The sequence below is a fragment of the Ambystoma mexicanum genome, chromosome 5p (assembly GCF_040938575.1).
Source record: "Ambystoma mexicanum isolate Mex_15411 chromosome 5p, UKY_AmexF1_1, whole genome shotgun sequence".
NCBI classification, from domain to species: domain Eukaryota; kingdom Metazoa; phylum Chordata; class Amphibia; order Caudata; family Ambystomatidae; genus Ambystoma; species Ambystoma mexicanum.
In genome coordinates, this window is record NC_090930.1 from 1,201,704,295 (window position 1) to 1,201,724,254 (window position 19,960).

Consider the following 19,960-nt stretch of genomic DNA (forward strand, 5'->3'; position numbering starts at 1 on the left):
AACTCTCTAGACTCTGTGGTGCTGAACGTGGGGAAGGGACTTGTTATTTAAAGCCATTCTGACATTTCTTTTGAGACACTATTTTCCTTTTGAATTCCCTTAACACATTTGTAATTTTGAGAAGGAGGGCAAGGTTAAGTTTTCTTAGTTTAGGTCTTTTTATGTTGACTAGTTTCACTGGGACTGTTTTGTTTATTTTATGGTCGAGATTACTCCCATTCTAAAGTTAGGGCCAGTTAGGAATTCTACCAACCCAACCAAATTACCAAATAAAGGTTTTTGTAACTTGTATCCATTGTGTCTGTTTCTACTATTGATACCATGCCTTTCTTACAGGTACCACTGTCTGGTGCTGGGCTCCCCTAACATGATTAGATTCAGCCTTAGTGGGTTCCTTTGGTCTGTCTTGCTTGCTTGACGCCTTCTCAGAGGAACCGTATCTGGCCAAGAGGTGGGGCGGCCAGGTGTGAACCACTGCTTTATAGGGATCTCTTGACAACACAACAGGATATCACACCAGGAGTGCAATGACTGGGGTCTATTTGATACAAAGCAGACAGGGTAGGGGGAGTTTACCAGGAGAGAAGGTACAACCAAGAGAGGGGTTACACCATTGTGAATATTCCTAGGGCAACTAGACTTCCTGTTCCCCTGCAGACAAGGTACTCTTGGGGCTGACCACATCTGGTAGTACTCTTGCCACACAGCCAGACAAAGGACCTACCAACAGTGGCAAGGTAACTGTATAATTGAATCATCTTTGGATTCAGAAGGAGGTGTTTGCTGAGAATTTACTGGGATGCAAATTGCTAAAAGCCCTCAACCATGAAGGTGGTGATAAAGATTTCCAAGGGAGGATCTTTACCCATCCCCCCCGTTTACTCATTTCAACGCAACATTTGGAATGACCTGCTGTTTTGAAAGTCTGCTTGACTGCGTAGATACTAGTGCCCAGGACTATGCCGGCTCTAAGACATATCTCTTTAAGTAACTCCAACCTTCTAGCTTTGCAGCTCTCCTGGTTGGTTTAGGTAAGTCCCCTAGATATTTTGTGTCTGTATTGTTAATGCGCCCTGATGCCTGTGGGCTACCGGCGCTATAGAAGTCTACATTACATTGCATTACATTACATTATGTGATGTTATCGAATTGAAATTTCAGAGAATATTTTTTACTGAACCTTTTTATTGAAAAAAGTAGTTTTTTTGTTTGTTTTTTAATTTGCCCCTCCAAACCCGCCTCCCATTTCCCTGTGCTTCTAAACCCTCCCCAACCCCTTCCCCACCCATTACCACCCCCCAGTCCCCACATACATTTTAATTAAAAATGTAATCTTTTTTCGGTAATTCTGTTTCGGTAAAAAAGTTATTCTCTGTTTTCTATTCGGCAACATCACTGGATACCGACTATGGATACAGGCAGGAAAGGGTAGAATATTGACTCAACTTTCCTTAGAGGCTCAGCGCAGGGTCTCACAGCACACCAAGATGCTGTTTCGAAAGCCTTCATGCTGCTGGAACCCTGGTAATTAGGACTATACCTACTGCAATTGGCAGCCCTGCAGGTTCTCTCTGGCAACCTTCCAGACTGGAAACTGCAGAAAGAGCCACCTTTCCCCTGTGTCCTTGGAAAAGTCCTTGCAGCACCCAAAGAAACGAAGCTGCATGTGCCTCTATGTGCTTTTGAACTGCTTTAAGCACCAGCATGCTATACCTACCCGAAGATTCCCTGCCTGTCCAATGCTTTGTCAAACCAGATGCCGTTGCCACTTGGTGAGCCGCACCACGGTTTTAATCCAGTCGACTAGGTCACCAACATGTTGAATCAACAGCTCATAGCGCCAAGCCTCCAGGATTTACCCTGTCGAGCAAAAAGAAGACACTGAGTCATTGGTTATAGTTCTGTCCCCATGGCCAGGTTGTAAGGGGTCAATTGACATTTAAGACTCACTCCTTAACTTTTTAAAAGAATATACTTTTGTTACTGCAAAGAAAATTGCCTGTTTACCCCTGTTTTGATAACAAGAGTGCTCCTTTCAGCCAGATGTCTGCATAGTCTGTATTCCATTAGGATTGGGTTATCTGTGTTTTTATTTTGTCTGTTTGGGTTGATTAAAGTCTTGTATTTTTATCGAACCTTGTTTGGACATTGCTTTTAGTTTGTTGATACAGTACTATTGCTGTTTTGGATGCTTCTATGCTGCCTCAGATTCCTCGTAAAGAGTATAGCCTCCTGCCAGCCCACACCAAGTTAGAGACAAAGACGATGTACCATCATGTTGTACCTGTTTCACCTTTATGATTGGGGTCATTTATTGCTTAGTATTGGTGTTATCCCTGTACTTCCCGAATGCAGTGATAACTTCATCACACGTTCTGCTTGGAGTCTTTGTCAGATCAAGATGCCTACTTTGGTTGTAAGATGCTCCAGCGATTCCTTCTGTATGGGGTGGTTTCTCGCTTCCCTTCCTCTTCCAGGTTCGGTATTGTTTTGGAAGTCTAGGATTAGGAATCTGTGGGAGGAAGGAATCCATTAGAAGAACAAATTACGTAATTCAGTAATGTTTTATCTGATCGATATGTCCTTCCTCCCACATATTCCTCATCACCTTTCAAGCCTTCCCTTCTTGACGAAAAGCTTGTTCAACTCTTGCAACTCCAGGGGCAGGACACATGAAGCCAGCAATACCTCATATCGACCTTTTTTCCTAGCACCCAGCAGCTGAGTGATCATAGAACATTATGATTGCTCTGCTGCTAGTACGAGAAAACTGGCGGATTTGAAGTCATGGAATGTTGCCGACTCCATATGTACTACCGCTGGAGTCGCACCAGTCGTTATGGGCTCCTAATGTTGCCAAGCTTAGCTGATTGGCATCCTCAGTGTTCCCCGTAGTGACTGAAAAAGTTTCCGAAGACAACTGGCTGCAGGGAAGATTCATTTAAGATTGAGGAATCGGTGTGATGGACTGGTCCTTTAGAAAGTTCTTTGGCGATAGGTAAGAAATTAGTTCTTCTCCTCATACCTGCTTGTCAGTCATCCTCAAAAACAAAGAGGTGATGGCTGCAAAGTTTAGAATGAATCTTAACCTCTGGCATAGCTCTCGGCAACCCTCCAGACCATTGTTCTTCGCCTGCCAAGCCATTACAGAAGGGGAAAGACCATATGCAAATCCGGCTTGTTCCCACCCCAAAAGGGTCAGTCCAGCTGAACTGCTAGGTCACTTCCCTTCTGCACAAGACCACAAGCATCCCCAAACATGTTTCAGCCTTGTTGGGCCTCCTCAGTGAGGAGCAGCTTGGGTCTCTAGGCCCAGCAGGCACGGGACCCACGTCTGGGCATACCCGTCCCACTCGGGGTGACAAAGCAAAAACAAAGAGGTGATGACTGGAAGGTTTAGAATGAATCATAACCTCTGGCATAGCTCTGGGCAACCCTCCAGACCACTGTTCTTCACCTGCCAAGCCATTACAGAAGAGGAAAGATCATATGCAAATCAGGCTTGTTCACCTCTTGCGACACCAGGGGCAGGACACATGGAGCCAGTAATACCTCATATCAACGTTTTTCCCTAGCACTCAGCAGCTCAGCGATGAAAGAACATTATGATTGCTCTGCTGCTAGTGCTAGGAAAAGGCGGATTTGAGGTCATGGAGTGTTGACGGCTCCATATGTACTACCGCTGGAGTCGCAGTCGTCATGTGCTCCTAATGTTGCCGAGCTTAGCTGATTGGCAGTCTCAGTGTTCCCTCTAGTGACTGAAAAAGTTTCTGAAGACAACTGGCTGCGGGGAAGATTCATTTAAGATTGAGGAATCTGTGTGATGGATTGGTCCTTTAGAAAGATCCTTGGCGATGGGTAAGAGATGAGTTCTTCTCCTCATACCTGCTTGTCAGTCATCCTTCTCACTCATCAGATTTCATTTTAGTGTGCTTCACATTAAGATGCTGTAGTCAGACAACTATGTATAGTATTTGTAGTATTTAGATTCATGTAATTCAAATACTGGTATTCAGTTACCTTTGTATTTATTGGTCACATTACTTCGCAAAAATTAGCACTTTCATGCCTGATAGCAGAGGAAACATTTAATGAGTTGTGAACTGGATCATTAAGGTGGGAGGACTACATCAGATGACTGTGAAGGTGGACTGATGACTGAGAAGTAGTAGTGACAACTGATGCCTGAGTTGTGAGGGGTCACGTTAAGCTGTGAGGAAGACTAAGGAGGATTGAGGAACCAAGCATGACTAATGGTAATGTCCTGCAATGTGCAATGAGTGGGGAGGAGGAGCGTTGAGGAGGAATGAGGAGTGAAGAGTGTGGATGAAGACTGAGGAATGAGAAGGACAAATGAGGAGTAAGAGATAGAAGTGAGCAGGAGAAAGGATGTCCTAAAATGTATGCTGTATTAGTGTTTTGTGCTTTCAAGTCAGCTTAACACATGTTCTTGTCTTGTCTAGGAAGAAGACCGCAAATTGTTAGTTGGATTCTTAGAAGATGTTATGACCATGCTTTCACTTTCGTATGCACCACTGGATAGCTTGAAGGCTTCTTTTGTCGAACTAGGGTAAGAGGCCAATTTACAGATGATTATGTATGTGTTTCAGACTGAAAACCCCACATATTTGTATGAACTCTGTTTCAGTTGTCATGCTTTCACTTAAGTTTCACCCTATCATATAGATTCCCATTCCCAGGTAAGGGGTTACAAATGCATGAATATGGATGAATTTTGTCATGTTTTTGGCAAAGCTGAAAGAGGCGCTGCGTGTTGCCTTCTGTTGCCACAACTCTTTCAACAAACGCAAAATACATAATTTTCTCAAACTTCTTCCTATAAGTAACTCCCCACAGTGATCTTACATTTTATTAGTCTAGGTGTAGATTTTGTCATTGGGGCATTATTGCATAGACCACCATTTATTTTCACTTAAGTGCCTTCCAAGAATATTTGGCTGTAACAGACATTAAATGTGGCAAATTGCAAAATGTTGTACCAAATCCTTTAAAAAAAAAATTATTCTTTTGTGATGACAGTTTTTATGTTGTTGCTTTCTACCTGTTGCTTCTCAAAACTGAACTGTAATGAAGTATTCAAAAGCTATTTTTCCACAAATAGTTGATAGTTTGAGACTATGGAGCTATCTCTAAATTGCTGTTCAGCAGACCTAACAGTGATTTGTCTCTCTTTGTACATTAGCTAAGTCCTGCTTATATTATTTACAATCTGATTAATTATATCGGGGTTTCAGCAGAAGAAAATCATGTGTAGTGTTTTGCCTAGATGTCCCGAGAACTGGTTGAAGTGAGATGAAATTACATGGTGTACTTCGATTACTGCAAAATTGCATTTCCTCCAGGGAGATTCATAATCAAGACACCTTGAACTTGGCGACCATACAGTAAAAATGGTTCAGGGACGGCTAGACTGCACTGAGAAATGTGTCCAAATTTAAAGACGGAATCATAAATGAGGCACTACAGAGATCATTGTTTATGTCTGATTGTTATGTGATGTTTCGGGGATCTACACCACACTCCGCTGTCATTTGCATAGCCACCAGACACTCTGGTGATTCTGGAAGAGAGCCGGGTGGGTTAGATTAGTGGAATGTGGATGATCAGACAGGCCTTTTGGACAATTGGGAGGACAGCCGTCCGTTTGATGCTCAACCCTGGACGTCCCCTACTCCCACCCAGGACCTCGATGTCCTGTGCTTAGATTCTCCCCCACCACGCCCCTCCCTTCCACTCAGGCGCTCGGCAAGACTCCCCAGTGGACGACCAGATGTCGTTGAACGCCATCTTGAAGAAGGCGGCTGACCATTTTCAGATCGCCACTCAGGTGGCCTTACCAGATTCTGATTTCATGGAGGATATACTCAAAGAAAAACCTCCGGCCAGCCAGGCCATCCCTTTGTTAAACTCAATCAAGAGGAGTTTGGCACCTTCTTTGTTGATGCTGGACCAGACTAGGGCAGTGAACCCTGGGGTGGAGAAGCTGTTTCGGCCTTCTCCGACCGACCCAGCCTATATCAAGGGTCTTGCCCTTTTGGATTAGTTAGTGGTTACAACCTCTAGAAAACGGGCTGGTGTTCCCCTGTCTACAAGAGAGGCACCAACCGATAAGGAATCCAAGAGACTTTAAGCACTGGGGAAAAAAATAACAACGGCTGCTTTGTTTACCACCCGTATAGCCAAGAACACCACGCTATTGGGCAGCTATGCGGACGTCCAGTGTAAACTTCTACAAGAAGGCCTTCAGGAAGTGCCAGAACCTAGCAGGACCAAGTTGCTCGCCATCATTTCCGAAGGCAAGCAGGTGAACCAGAATATGCGCAAAAACCCTTTGGATGCTGCTGCGACAGCGGGGAGAACCCTGGCACAAGGTACCTTGCTCAAGAGACATGCATGGCTGAGGAACTCCGGTTTCAAGCTAGAGACCCAAGCAGCACTGATTAACAAACCCGTTGAGGAGACCAACCTGGTTGGCAAGGCAGTGGACAACGCTCTTGAAACAGCCAAGAAAGAGCATGAGACACTCAAGTCCCTTCAACAACCCAGAAACCCTCTCCTCAGAGAGGGAGCGGCTCCCGCCGGTCCTTTCGTGTGTAATCTCGTTTTTCCCAGACCTAGTATAATGCACAAAACAACTGGAATTCGGGACAAGGGTCCAATACCTCCGCCACTTATCCACCCACAGGAAAGCAGCGTGGGAAAGGTAGAGGACGAGGTTCCTACCCCAGAGGCGCCCCAGCCTCTGGTCAGAAATTAGCTGCGGATCCAGGTCCCCTCACATGCAACCCCAGTCGGGGGGGCGTATAACATCTTTCCTTACCGCATGGCAGGGGATAACAACAGACCAGTGGGTACTGAAGACAGTTGCACACGAGTACTGTATAGAATTTGTCCGACCACCCCAATTCAGACCGCCAAGATCAAGACGCATGACGCCGGACCACTTGCAAATCCTACTGCAAGAGGTGCAGACCCTTCTAGGAAAGGACGCCATAGAAGCCGTCCCTATTCTACAGGTAAACAAGGGTATTTATTCAGTGTACTTCCTTGTACCCAAAAAGGATCTCACCATGCGCCCTCTGCTAGACTTGTGCCCAGCGAACAAGTTTGTCAAACCTCAAAGGTTTCATGTGGTCACTTTACAGGAAGTAATCCCGCTGGTGAAACAGGGGGATTACATAGCAACACTGGACATGAAAGATGCATACTTTCATTTTTCGATGCTGCCAGCGCACAGAAAATACCTAAGGTTCATGATAGAGGACAAGCACTATCAGTTCAAGGTACTCCCCTTCGGCATTGCCTCGGCACTGAGGGTGTTTACAGCTTCACCTCACTGATGATGCCCAACAAGACAGAAACACGTGTATGGGGCTGCTGTTGGTACTCTTGTTCAGAGGAGAATTGCCTAGCATTTTGGTGCTGGACTGCCCTTGGTCAGGACAAAGAACGATATGTGGGGAAATGTCTTCTCTGTGACAGGAACAGTGAGCTAAAGACTTGGTAGACTCTCTCCCAGGGGTTATTCACCCAAGAACAGGTCATTGGGCTGTGTTTGTGCTGATAGATTCCCAGACCCCCGTTTTTGTTTTGCATCTTTTCACTACTGTTCCTTCTCACAACCCACCTCCAACTCCGGGTACTGCTCGCTAGTCTATGCACAGCATGTGATTCTAAGCAGATTAACAAGCATCAGAAGACATGCATTACTCACAGTAATATCATTTCTGATGATTGTATCTGCTTAGATTCACATGCACCCACCCTTCCTCCCCGCTCGGGTGGAAGGAACATGGATGTCTTACAACTTTCTCTCTTTTATGTACTCACTCACGTTAGCCGTGGGCTCCCTCATGGCAGAAAAAATACAATCGGTGGGACCTCGGCGCGTGAGGGATTTTGGGTATACTACACATCACGTTAGGGATAGTGTTACAGACACGCTTATGCCGACGTCCCCTTTCAATCCTCGAAAGACAAGATGCAATACTCTGCGGTTACCACTGGATGTCATGCTCAGCATGTGAATCTAAGCAGATACAATCATCAGAAATGCTATTGCGGGGAGTAACATATGTCATTCTTTTGAACTTTGTTTTGGTGGAGAAAATCCTGTTGAATGGACTCATTCCCTGGAACTGTGAACATTATCCATTTGGAACTTTTATTGCATTTATACCTTTTTGTTGAACTTGAACATGTGTGCACTTGTCAAGTCCAAGACAATACCCTTACCACCTTAGAGTTCCTTTTAGAACGAGGGGGCTAGGATAAGATTTCAGACATAGGACATTTTTGCTTTGGACTTCTTGACACAGGACAGGCCTTAGTTTTCAGTTGAGGTAGGGAATTTTCCAACACCTTATTATTTAATAAAAGTGTATGCCAACCAACATGAGTCCTCTGTGTTTGTATCTCATTCCTGGTTCCTCACAGCACATTCCAGCAGGGGTATGGCAGCATCATCTGCTTTGGAAAGGGGCATTCCGTTGAAAGGAATGTGCAGAGCATCGGCATGGTGGTGGCTCCACACGTTCCCCAGGTATTACTGCCTGGATGTGGCATGTGGCTCGGATGCCTGTTTTTGGTAAGGCGGTTTTGCAGAGCTTCCTTCTTTAAGGGCTTTCATCTCGCCTCTGCACTCTGTACTTCTTTAGGAGTCTATCCGATGAGGAATCTGTGGGAGAATGTAATCCATTGAAGGAGATATTAATTACCTGTAATGTTCTTTCTATGGATTCTTCTCCCCTGTTATTAAAGTCACTGCATCAGGAGGAGGAATACATAGCAACGCTGCATCAATAATAGAGCCTAACCAGGACAGCCACCACCCCAGAATCACAGAAGGCGGATTTAACATTGCTCTAGGCTAAACAGGAGCTCAACCAGCCCAGAAATCATGTTGGGCATGACACAGTAATTGATAGCCTTAAAAAGGTTCCACATCTTAAAATCGCGGCAAAAATGGCCGTGAGTACAAAATCTCGCAGCAAAAATGCTGTGGTTTTGCCGCCACAATCATGTAAAGGATGCAGGGGACACCCCCGCAACCCCTGCTCCCCTTAAATAGTATAATGGGTTACACCTTTACCGGGTCAAACCACAGCATTTTTGCCACAATTTCTTTCACTACTATAATAAAACCAGATTGGGTTTAGAATCAAACTACTGTGTACATATCTATCTTTTTAACTTAAAAGCGCAAGGTATCCGGGACTGTACCAATTTCACTCTACCCAAAGAGGAGGTGTGGGGCATCACCACCCACCCGTGACCATGCTGCTACCTAACTAACTCAGCAAATTTTAGAGCGAAGCGCAAGGATAGTTTTCAGCCTAGGGCCCAACCTCTGTCTGCTATGAAAGTGGTCTGCAGTCTGTACGTGGGTGTCCGCTTCTTATGGGACGAGGTTTTGATTAGTTGGCAGTAGGTTTAGTTTGGACCTTCATTGGTAACACTGTTAGCCAATGGCTTTCAGTGTGAACCTGTTTTTCATTGGGGGTTTGGCTGTTTTCAGCCGGAATCCTTGGATTCTTCCGCTGTGGCTGCTGAGCTCGGTGTGGAACTGAGGTACAGGGGCGATGGGCGCAGTGATGTAATATATATGTGGTGGTCACGTCCAGAGCCGACGAGTGGCATGTTGAATCAAGAGGGATCGACGGTTGAGTTGTACTACGCCCCCTGTCAAAGTTTCCGAGCAGCTGACACTGGAATGGATATCTATCTGATGAAGAATCTGTGGTAGAAGAATTCATACAACATTACCGGTAAGTAATTTCGCCTTCCGATTGGTTAGTCATTCTTCCTACGTATTCCTCATTAGCCTCCGAACCTCGCACCCTTGGCAGATTGCGCCTACAGATCCTGCTGTTCTGCAGTCTTTCCACTGCTAAGTGCTTGTTAAGTAAAACATGGCATCTTGGGCACCGATAAGCACCAAGTGTAACTGCACTGGGCCCACCGTGGCTGAAAATGTTTCCGAAAACTGCTGGTGCTGAAGAAGATATCCCGAAATAAGAATTATGGGGTGAGGAAGAACTAGTCATTCAGAAAGAACATTAACAGGTAGATGATGTTTTTTCATCCATCTATAAGGAATTTCAGAAGGGGTAAACTGATAATTTTCATGAAATTTAGTAATGTTTTAAAAACAGTTTTTCCCAACTGGACTCCTTAATTTGGATCTTGGGTCAAAGCAGTACATTGTTTATGAAAAATTTGGAAATTGTTATGAAGCCATACAAAATATAATCGCTAACAATATACAGCATGTTCAGTGTTTTGCTATATTGTTCTGAAAAACTGCATTTCCTAACATTAGTCAAAGTTTTTTACATTTTTTTTATTGTAGAGCAAATCCAGCATACCACGAGCTGCTATTAACTGTACTGTGGTATGGAGTTGTCCATACCTCAGCCCTTGTTCGGTGCACTGCTGCAAGAATGTTTGAGGTAAGGATGTTTTTAAAGCTTTATTAGGTAGGTTTCACTTTACAGGAGAAATGATACAAACCGAGAACATATCCTTATTTGGGAAACCAGAATACATACGAACTTCTGCAGACGTTTCATATTAGAGCAGCATTCCTATCAAGTAATTTAGATATACATAATAATGCCTTAACCGCATTTCAATCCACGTCGGCGTAGACCTAGGAGAGGTGCCCTATACAGGTATAGAACTAGATCCAGCATCCACACCCCCACCGAGGTTCCAGATGAACCCACATATAATGGATACATACAGAAAACAGAATCTAACTTAAGATTAACCATATGACATTGCATGGCATTGAGAGGAGTAGAGTATGATATGATAAGTCTTTTATAACGCACCTGTACACAAGTGTTTCTAGGGGTGACAAGGCAGGGTAGACAGAGGGAGGACAACACAAACAATCTTACTAGGCATGGTGTCATTCAGATTGTGCAAGTGTGAGGGGGAGGAGAAGTGTTGGGGATGGGGGGTGGACGGGTGGCAGTGGCAAAACGCAGTAAGTGCTGCCAGGGTGGTGGCTCAAGTAAGTGCAGCGACAGGGGACTGTAGGGTTGCAGATACAGTGCCTAAGTGGGTGGGAGGCCAGGAGGCAGTGCAAGGGGCTACTGATCGTGCAGGAGCCTGGTGCCCATTAGGTTCAGCGGGTGGCCAGGTAACTAGTTAGCGCAGCAACCAGGAGCATCAGCAGTGGAGAGACAGAGATAAAGCGGAAGTGAAGAGAAAGGTCTTGCGTTGATTCCGGATCCTTGGGTGATCCCTGCTCAAGCTTGAGAGAGGCATGGAGGCTGTTAGGAAGGCAAGAGCCGAGGACAGAGATATATCCCCCACTCTCTGCCTGGAGAAGCATCTGACCCTCAGAGTTGGAGGTGGCTGAGCGGAGGAATCAAGAAGGAAGATGCTTAGGAAGAGAGAGTTGGATGTAGTGTTTATACAGTACATCAAATGAATGGAGTATCAAATCTAGGCTGAGTAAATCAAGATGGAGCTGCAACGGCTGATGGTTCCAATTTGCTTCCGTTTTCTCTGAAAGATTAATCAATGAAAGCGAACCGTCCTTAAACTGTACCACCCACAAAATCCTGTCGCTGTGTTTCCTTTGAAAGATTCTTCAATGAATGAGGAACAGCCCCTATAGTTACAAAAGCCTTTCTAAATAGCCAACAGGACCATGCCGAGTTCACCACAGCAGCGCTGACAACAGTTACTTGCACTAGCTCGGTGAGGTGGGCCCTGTTGCAAAGATATCAGGAAACCTATTTACAAAAAACCTGGACTCAGAAATTGTACAGAGAGGAACATACCATGTTAATTAATCTGCCTATCCCTAAAGAAGGCTCGGCCATAATTCAACTGACTACTTTGTACGAAACCGGCGATAATCTAGTAGAAAGATATTTGTGCAGTGAACCTGCGCTGAGTCGCAGGTAAATAGGCGATGAAATGGGCAAATGATAATGCACCTTTAATATATTTTTAGATCTGTGTTTAATAAATATGATTGATGTATTCATGTGAAAACATACTTTTTATAAAGTTTTAGTATCTACTTGTTTGTATGTGGCAGAGGGAGTGTCCTTTTGTCTGTTATCGTGTTATGTTCCTAGTACCTGGTTCAAACAAGCCTTTTATATATATTTTTTTTATTTGCCAACACATTTTCAGAATCATTTAATTTAACATTATTTGATCTAAAGGTTGCACTAATTAAATGAATCTTAAATGTGTATACATTAAAACACTTAAAATCTTTAAAAATGTGTTGCCATGAATGAATGGTCAGGAACCATACTTTGTTTTTGTCAAGTCTTATGACGTTCATTTAGCATACCCTTTCTGTACCAGTGACCCATCCTCCTGCCCCAATGTGATATATACATTTGGCCCATTAAATTTGGCTTACGGGCGTAGACTGAGGCCCTGGTTGTGAGGTAGAGGTCTCTCCCTTCCACACAGAAACAGCTCATTTAGGAACCACATCAGTTTGGCTTCTTGATGACCGAGGCATTACCATGAATTCTTTGTTCTTCTTAGCACAATTGAAACAGTTTCCTGTCATCTCATGGAAGAGTCACCTTTCACAAAGCGGAAATAATTTTTTTTATTGCTAGGATTGTGTTATATAACCTTGTGTCCCTAACCTTGACATTCAGCTGTGCGATACTCTTCCCCAAAGACAACAGCGGTTAAAGACTGACTCCAGAGTGGATGTGACATTAAACCCTAGTTTTTAATTTCCGGATATGAGCAGGTGTCCAAACAAACAGGCCAGGGCCTAACATCCCATTCAACGGTAAGTGGAAACATTTGAGACCCTGCCTGAACATGTCATATGTGGTAAAGCAGGTGCAATGTAGAATTTTCAATTGCAACACTCTTTATCGAATACAGCAGGGGACCTCTGGGATGAAGTCTCAGTATGTTAGCCTATCTGCCCCTTATACTATCTCACCTATATTGCCAGTCAATGCCCCTACTGGGGCTGCTAATCACTTTAAATTATTGGGAATATGAAGCAGCGGAGTAAGGAGTCGGACAAAGGGGTGCCATGTTTTATTGGAAATATAAAGAAAAGGCCCTACCTCTCCCTATCTCTAAAGGGTTATCCCTGCCTAAACAAATATTATCTCGGTGCTCATTGTCGGGATGTTTGTCCAAATGAAAAGGTCTATTCACTGTCCAAAAAACTACTCTAACCCTACCACTAGTCTACAAAAGGGTTCAGCATCCAAATGAAAATGGCACCTGGAGAATGCCTCCTTTTTCCTGATAAACTGTCTCAATCTTTATCTCTCTCTCATCAATCTTTTGCTCTAGTTTCTGATTCAACAAAGAAAGTGTGGTCAGGAGAATGACTCCCTTCTTCTGACCCACCTTGCACTTTCTTCAATCCTACCCTGGGATATTCTTTGACATCAAAAGTCTCTTCACTTCTTCCCAAGGGCTTCTGAAGCTTGCTTTACAGTTCTACCAATTCCTACCGGTCATAGGACATTATAAAGATAATCTCCATATAGCTCATGTTATCTAGAATCCTCTTTAGTCTTACTTGGATTACCACTGTGATAAGGGAGATTCTTTCTGATGCACTCTTGATTTTCAGACCTTTGGTTATCACTGACGAAGGAGAATACTCCTGAGACTTTCTTGACTCTTGGTTCTCTCTGTATCACCACTGTGACGAGAGAAACTACTTTTGAGACTTTCTTGACATTTTGGTCTCCCCGGACTCCATCCAGGTCTCCCCCAGTTTCCGTTACATTGTTTGTGTTGGGAACACGTGTCCCGTCCTTCCTGGGGTCGCGGGCGGTTTGCTGTTCGCTGGATGCTTATTTCTGTTTCGTCTGGGCGGCTCCGCAAAGGCCTGGGGCTGGCGATGTCATTGCTAGACCGAACGGTCCGCCTCCCAGAAGTTGCCAATCTTCATTTTTCTTTCTGTCCTTCCTCTGCTTTTCTCTCTCCTAGGTGGGCCCACCCCAGCGCAGTGTCATAGTCTTTTGGCTTTTGGTCGTTTCCATGAGGTATTCTTCATGCTTCCTCATGGCCACCTCTTCCCAGTACTTTTAGAAAAAAGTATGTCATCATTCTTATTCTTCTTCGTGTCAGTGGTGTCAAGTCTCAAGGAAGAAAGGGAGAGAATGTTACAGTAACACGCAGTAGTACTTTCAGTTGCACTCTGTGGTAACTTTAGGGTTTTTATGGGTGCAAGGGCAAGAGGGTTACAGAGTTCCTTCACAGAACGGAAGTGGAAGTCCTTATACCCATGAGGGGAGTTCCTCCCTGTGAAGTCCCGCTTTCCACCACCCCTAGGGGACTATTGGGTAACAGCCTCACTTCCCTAGCCTATCAGAGAAGGGCTCCCCCTGGGGAGAAGTGACGAGAACCCATGAATCGTCACAGAAACAAGGATATTATGGAAGGGTTCAATCTTTGAGTCACGATCTCTCTCACTTGTCAGGCTAATGTAAACTCCAAAATTGGAACATAATATGATACCCTAGTGCAATCATCAAAGTGAAATATAGCACTCAAATATTGATATAGAAAAAATATTTGGTGCTGCGATATGCACATTATAATAATTATAATTGTTATTTTATAAAGTGCTTAATACCAACGAGTGGTTTCTAAATGTGAGATCTGGATTCAGACCTATGTTGCTCTGCGTTGTCTTGCTTCCAATACAAATGCGTTGCCCTGAACTATCCTTTCTACCAATGTTAAAAGTAAACAAAAAAATGCAGTGTATGATGACAGTGACTGATTGCGGACTCTGTAGAGCGCTGGGTCTCAGTAAATCAATGAAAACCAAAGAAATTGTCAGACAAAATTATGTTGCAAAATTAATGATATATTGTAAATAGGTCGCCAAGTTTTCTGTTTTTACTGATTGTTTTCATATAATATAGATTGACCTCTTTTTGTTTCTTTTCTGTATTTATTTGTTAAAATAATTGAAACAAGCAGAAATGAATGTGTCTTGGTTTGCTCTTCAGGCTCTCAGTAAGGTCATTGACTGTGCAAAGTAACAGAATTGAGGCAAAAAAATATTTCACTCCGAATTTGTTTGAAGGTCTACAGAAATGTTTATCACATCGGTATAAGGAGCAGCTGTTTGTTTTTAAGGTGAACATGTGTCTTGACTTGATATTCAAAAACCTAGCTTTAAGAGTTTCATTTTACAGATACTATGCGCTACATTTTTAATTTCAATTATTGCAGAAAAGCACTAGTTGAAAATGAGTTCTTTTTTACACAGCAAATAGAAATGTGGATAAATACAGAGAATTGACTAAAAAATAAATATGGATTAATACAGATGGAAACGTAGAAAACATAATACCATAAAACCTGGAGCCTTCATTGTAAATATTGTGGATGTTGGGACAAATGTATATATTTTTTTTTCTGGAAACAATCAATAACTATGATCACAGATTTAGGGAATATTATGATGAGAAGATGATTTCACACTAGATTATCATATGTAACTAATCACTATAAATCAAACATACGTGCAAATAGTCAGAAGAGACTATTACAAGCAATACAAATAACTAAATCTCCTTTATCACATGAGATAAAATGCCATACATCGAGGAAGTAGATAAAATGAATACTATCTAAGGTGTGACTAACCCTGATTCACATGAGATTAATTCCAGTCATAAGAAAAATAAACATCTTTTTCAAAAACCACACAAATACATTTACCAAATAACACAAACATTCAAACTGTCACCAAATAATTTAGAATCGAAATTTGAAAATTGAGCTCTGTATAGTAGAAAAAGTAATATAACTGCACCAAAATTGGAAAACCTGAAATGCTCAGAGCGATCGTCACAAATAATGGAATGATAGTGATGGTCATACCTTAACAGCTGTCTGATCACTCAGGCAGACTAGTTGAGTTGGCTCACTGGGGTGTCATATGAGTGGGAGCTGAGCAGGGTGATTGTGGAGAGGAGATATTCTCCAAGTGGGGGAACCTCATATCGGCCTGTTGACGGCCAGCTCGAACAAAAATCTTGAGAACCACTAAAGGGAGTTTCTGCATGTGGGGACTCTCTGGGTGATGCACAAGTGCTTCCCTGGGAATTCGTCCTGGTGTAGGTGGCCTCATCTGCCCTCGTCCCCAGTTGCCTCAGATTTCTTTGATGACCAGGAAGGTGAAGCAGAGTGGGTTAACAATCTTGATTACACAGATCTGGAAATCGAGGACCTTATACCCAGTCGTGCTGGACATAAACATTCCTTGGAGGGAAGATCTACGGGCCCTATGAAACAGCAAATTGCTTCACCGCAACACCTAATACTTCATGCCTGGTTGTTTAGAGGTTGAGGTACGACATTTGGTATCTTTCTGAGGAGGGCCTTGGTGTTATGCTCTCTGCAATGTGCCCAACCTCCAAGTCTATTCATGCTTGTCGAAGGTTGGTGAGTTGGTGGACAGATTTCAACCTGTTGTCATGCTCCACCAGCAAACTTTTGGAGTTTTTGGTTTCTGGAAGTTCTGTGGAAGGCTATCAAGTGGTTCTTTACATGTTCCAAAGGACTCCTGATCAACAGTGCCCAGCACCCTCCAGTTACTAAAAGGACTTGTTAGTTAATTTCCTCCAAAGCATTTTGAAGTCCCCGCATGGGATTTAAGCCTGGTTTTGATGTAACTAGTGGCAACAACCCTTTTTTTGAGACAATGTATTCATGCTGTTTAACAGTCCTTTCTTTCAAGGCGGCATTCCAGATTGCCTTGACGTCGGGAAGAAGAGTCTCTGAGCTCCAGATCCACTTTAGTTCTTCAGAATGTACCCCTTTGCAGTTAAATTTGTTTAATCCCAAAAAGTTAATTTGTCCACTTTTCTCCTGCGCCTCATCCTTTAAAGGCAGAGGAGAGACTTCATAGATTGGTCCATAGGAGGGCTCTAAAAAAGTCTCTCCATGAAAAAAGAATTCAGGTGAGATGACGTGACAAACTGTTAATAGTTTTTTTCTGGCCCCAAAAAGGTGAAGGTGATTTGAAAAAGAGTCATACAAGGAAGTGTAATTCTTTGCATAACTACTTGTTATGGATTAACTAATAATGTGTGGACATCCGTGCTCACTAAACAAGAAGCATGGGTGCAACATTAGCTTTACAAACAGGTGTCCCGTTTGCAGACATTTACGAAGCATCTACATGGGGATCGATTCACTCTTTCTCTTTCTCTAGACATCATCTGCTAGATTGTTTCTTTTTTTTTTTTTTTTTTTTAGACAAAATCTACTTGAACACCTCAGTAGGAAAGTCAGTTTTCCAAATGTGCTCCTTTGACAGGATTCCTTCCTTTTCCCTCCACTCTATGTCTGGAAAACAGCTTTGATAGTCTTCCACAAGATGAGGAACTTGTGGAATTAATGTGCCCATTCGAAGAATAAGTTGTTTAACTTCGGTCATCTTCTTTCTCATGGACACGTTAATTACTGGAACATATTCCTCATTGTCCTCCGGCATTGCCCGTGAAAAGGATTTTATTCCAAATATTTAGAAATGTTGTGCAAATGACTGAGATTGTTCCCTCATATACTTTGCCGTCCTTGCCTTGCTGAGGAAAATTAGGTGGAACTGAGGGAAAATGGCTCTGGCTGCTCTGATCATAAATGTGTGTGACGTCATCACGAGATCGCACTGACGAGATGACGAGGCCAATGATTGAGCCGCCCAGCGTCATTTGGTGGATACGAAAAAAGTCTCTGGGTTCTTGGGCAAATGGAAAAATATTTCTTCCGACACCTGAGTCATTCAGCTAATAGATTGGGGTTACTGCCTTCCGTTTTTGAAGAGGCCATCGGACAGACCTCTACTTCCCTCGCGACAGCCGGAACGGGAGCTACAGGAAGAGCTGCATGCCCTTCTTTTGAAGGAAGTAGTAGAGGCAGTTCAAGTTGAGGAAGTAGGCTTGGTTTGGTACTTCCTGGTTCCCAAGAAAGGGGGAGGACTCGTCCCATTCTTGTCCTTCACCAGGTTTTGAACAAATTCCTGTGGAAGGACAAATTCAGGATGTGACGTTATCCAGGCTCTGCAGTAACAAGACTGGCTGGTGTCACTGGGCCTTCAGGACGCGTATTTTCATGTGCCTATCCACAGAGGAAGCACCAGCAGTTTGTAAGGTTCAGGGATGCGCATTACCATTTCAAAGTGTTCCCTTTTGGCTTGACCTCCTCTACCAGGATCCTTACAAGCTGCTGGCAGTCATAGCAGCCCACCTCAGGAGAGCCAGTGTTTTTGTGTTTCCATACTTGGATGATTGGTTGATCCAGGCACAGTCCCCGAAACAGGTTTTGAGCCATCTAGAGGACGCCTGTCCAAAACTGCATGACTTGGGTTTATCACATAAGAAATCACAGACCTGCCCCCCTCCACGCGATCTCCCCACCCCCTTGAGCAAAAGGGAATGCTTCTCCTCTTAGGGAGAGAGTTGCCAATGGCTGGCACTCATGGTCAATCTCTTCCAGAACTCTAGCAGTCTACCGGCATCAGTTTTCCTGCGCTTGCTGGACCTTGTGGCATCCTGCATTTACCTGGTGCCACAGGGGAGACTCCAGATGAGATCCTTTCAGTGGCTTCTCAGGAGTCAGTGGTCACAGTACTTCGGCGAGATATCAGATGTGCTCTAGGTGTTCAGGTCTGTGGCGAATGACCTGACCTGGTGGGGCGACAGGACGAACATGTTAACGGGATAACCTTTCTGGGTGCCATGGCTGAAGGAGCAGGTTGTCATGGACGCCTTGCTGAAGGGCTGGGGTGCTCATTGCAGCTCTCTTCATATCAATGCTCATTGGTCTCAGAAGGAGAAAGGTCACCACACCAATCTGCTGATGCAGCCAGCGATCTGACTGGCGCTGATGACTTTTGCGCCTTCTCTGCAGGGGAAACATGTCCTGGTGTTAACGGACAAAAAGTGACCATGTACTACTTCAACAAGCAGGGAGGGGTAAGATCACTGCCCTTGTACTCGCAAACCATGCATCTATAGTTCTTCGATGCTAGAGAACAACATCTCAGCCTCTGCAGCTCATCTGGTAGGGGTGGAGAATGGGTTTGTGAACCCTCTGAGCAGGCTGAGCTTGGTCTCCCATGAGTGGGAACTATGTCCGGAGGTAATTATGGAGATCTTCACCCAGTGGGGCACCCCGACGGTGGATCTGTTTGCAATGGTGGACAACATGAAGTGAAAGCAGTTCTGTTCGACGGAATTTCCCCCCAGGTGAGCATAGGTGGATGCATTTTTTTGGAGTGGGTCATTGGCCTCCATTATGCGTTCCTGTCAATAAGTCATCTCTTGGTTTCTCCGGAGGTTGCTGAGATTCAGAGCTCACCTGATCCTGATCACCCAGACTGGGCGAGGAGGACATGGTACCAGGATCTCCTGGAGCTATCTGTATGCCCAACTCTCCGGCTTCCTCAGAGGATGGACCTTCTGTCACAGTCGGGCAGCAATGTGCTTCACCGGAACCCAGACTCTCTCAACCTGCATACTTCACTCTTGAGAGTCTGAGGGACTGAGACTTCGACGAGGAGGTACCTGAGGTGCTGTTGACTGCACATAGACCATCCATTAAGTCACTGTATGCGTGCCGATGGAGAAGGTTTGTGACTTGATGCATATTATCAAATCAGAGTTAAAAAACTGGGAAAGCAAGATTGATTTCATACCAGGAGTAGAACTTTTATTGGTAAAAGTTGGTATTAGTGCTGAAACTACACTCAATATTCTGTTATTCTACAGGGCTCTGACTCAAGTATCCACCTTTCCGATATAACTGAGAAACTATCTTCTATCTTTCCTTAAACCCAACACCAAATTACTTCTCTTAGGTGATTTTAATCTCTGGCTGGGCAGTGACATGGATGGGCCATGGAGACTGCTCTGGATTTCTTGGCCTTTTCCCACTTTATTAGAGA

The 19,960-nt window shown here is 44.0% G+C and overlaps 1 protein-coding gene across 8 annotated transcripts in view; it reads left to right on the top strand.

Annotated features, from left to right (window-relative positions):
- RELCH (RAB11 binding and LisH domain, coiled-coil and HEAT repeat containing) overlaps window positions 1-19,960 on the top strand; it is a 1,825,259-nt gene that overhangs the window by 1,338,846 nt on the left and 466,453 nt on the right. For all 8 annotated transcript variants that reach the window (XM_069613666.1, XM_069613665.1, XM_069613669.1 and 5 more), the window contains 2 exons: window positions 4,464-4,570; window positions 10,373-10,472. In XM_069613666.1, coding sequence (XP_069469767.1) covers window positions 4,464-4,570; window positions 10,373-10,472 — 207 coding nt within the window. The remainder of the gene's footprint in view (window positions 1-4,463; window positions 4,571-10,372; window positions 10,473-19,960) is intronic.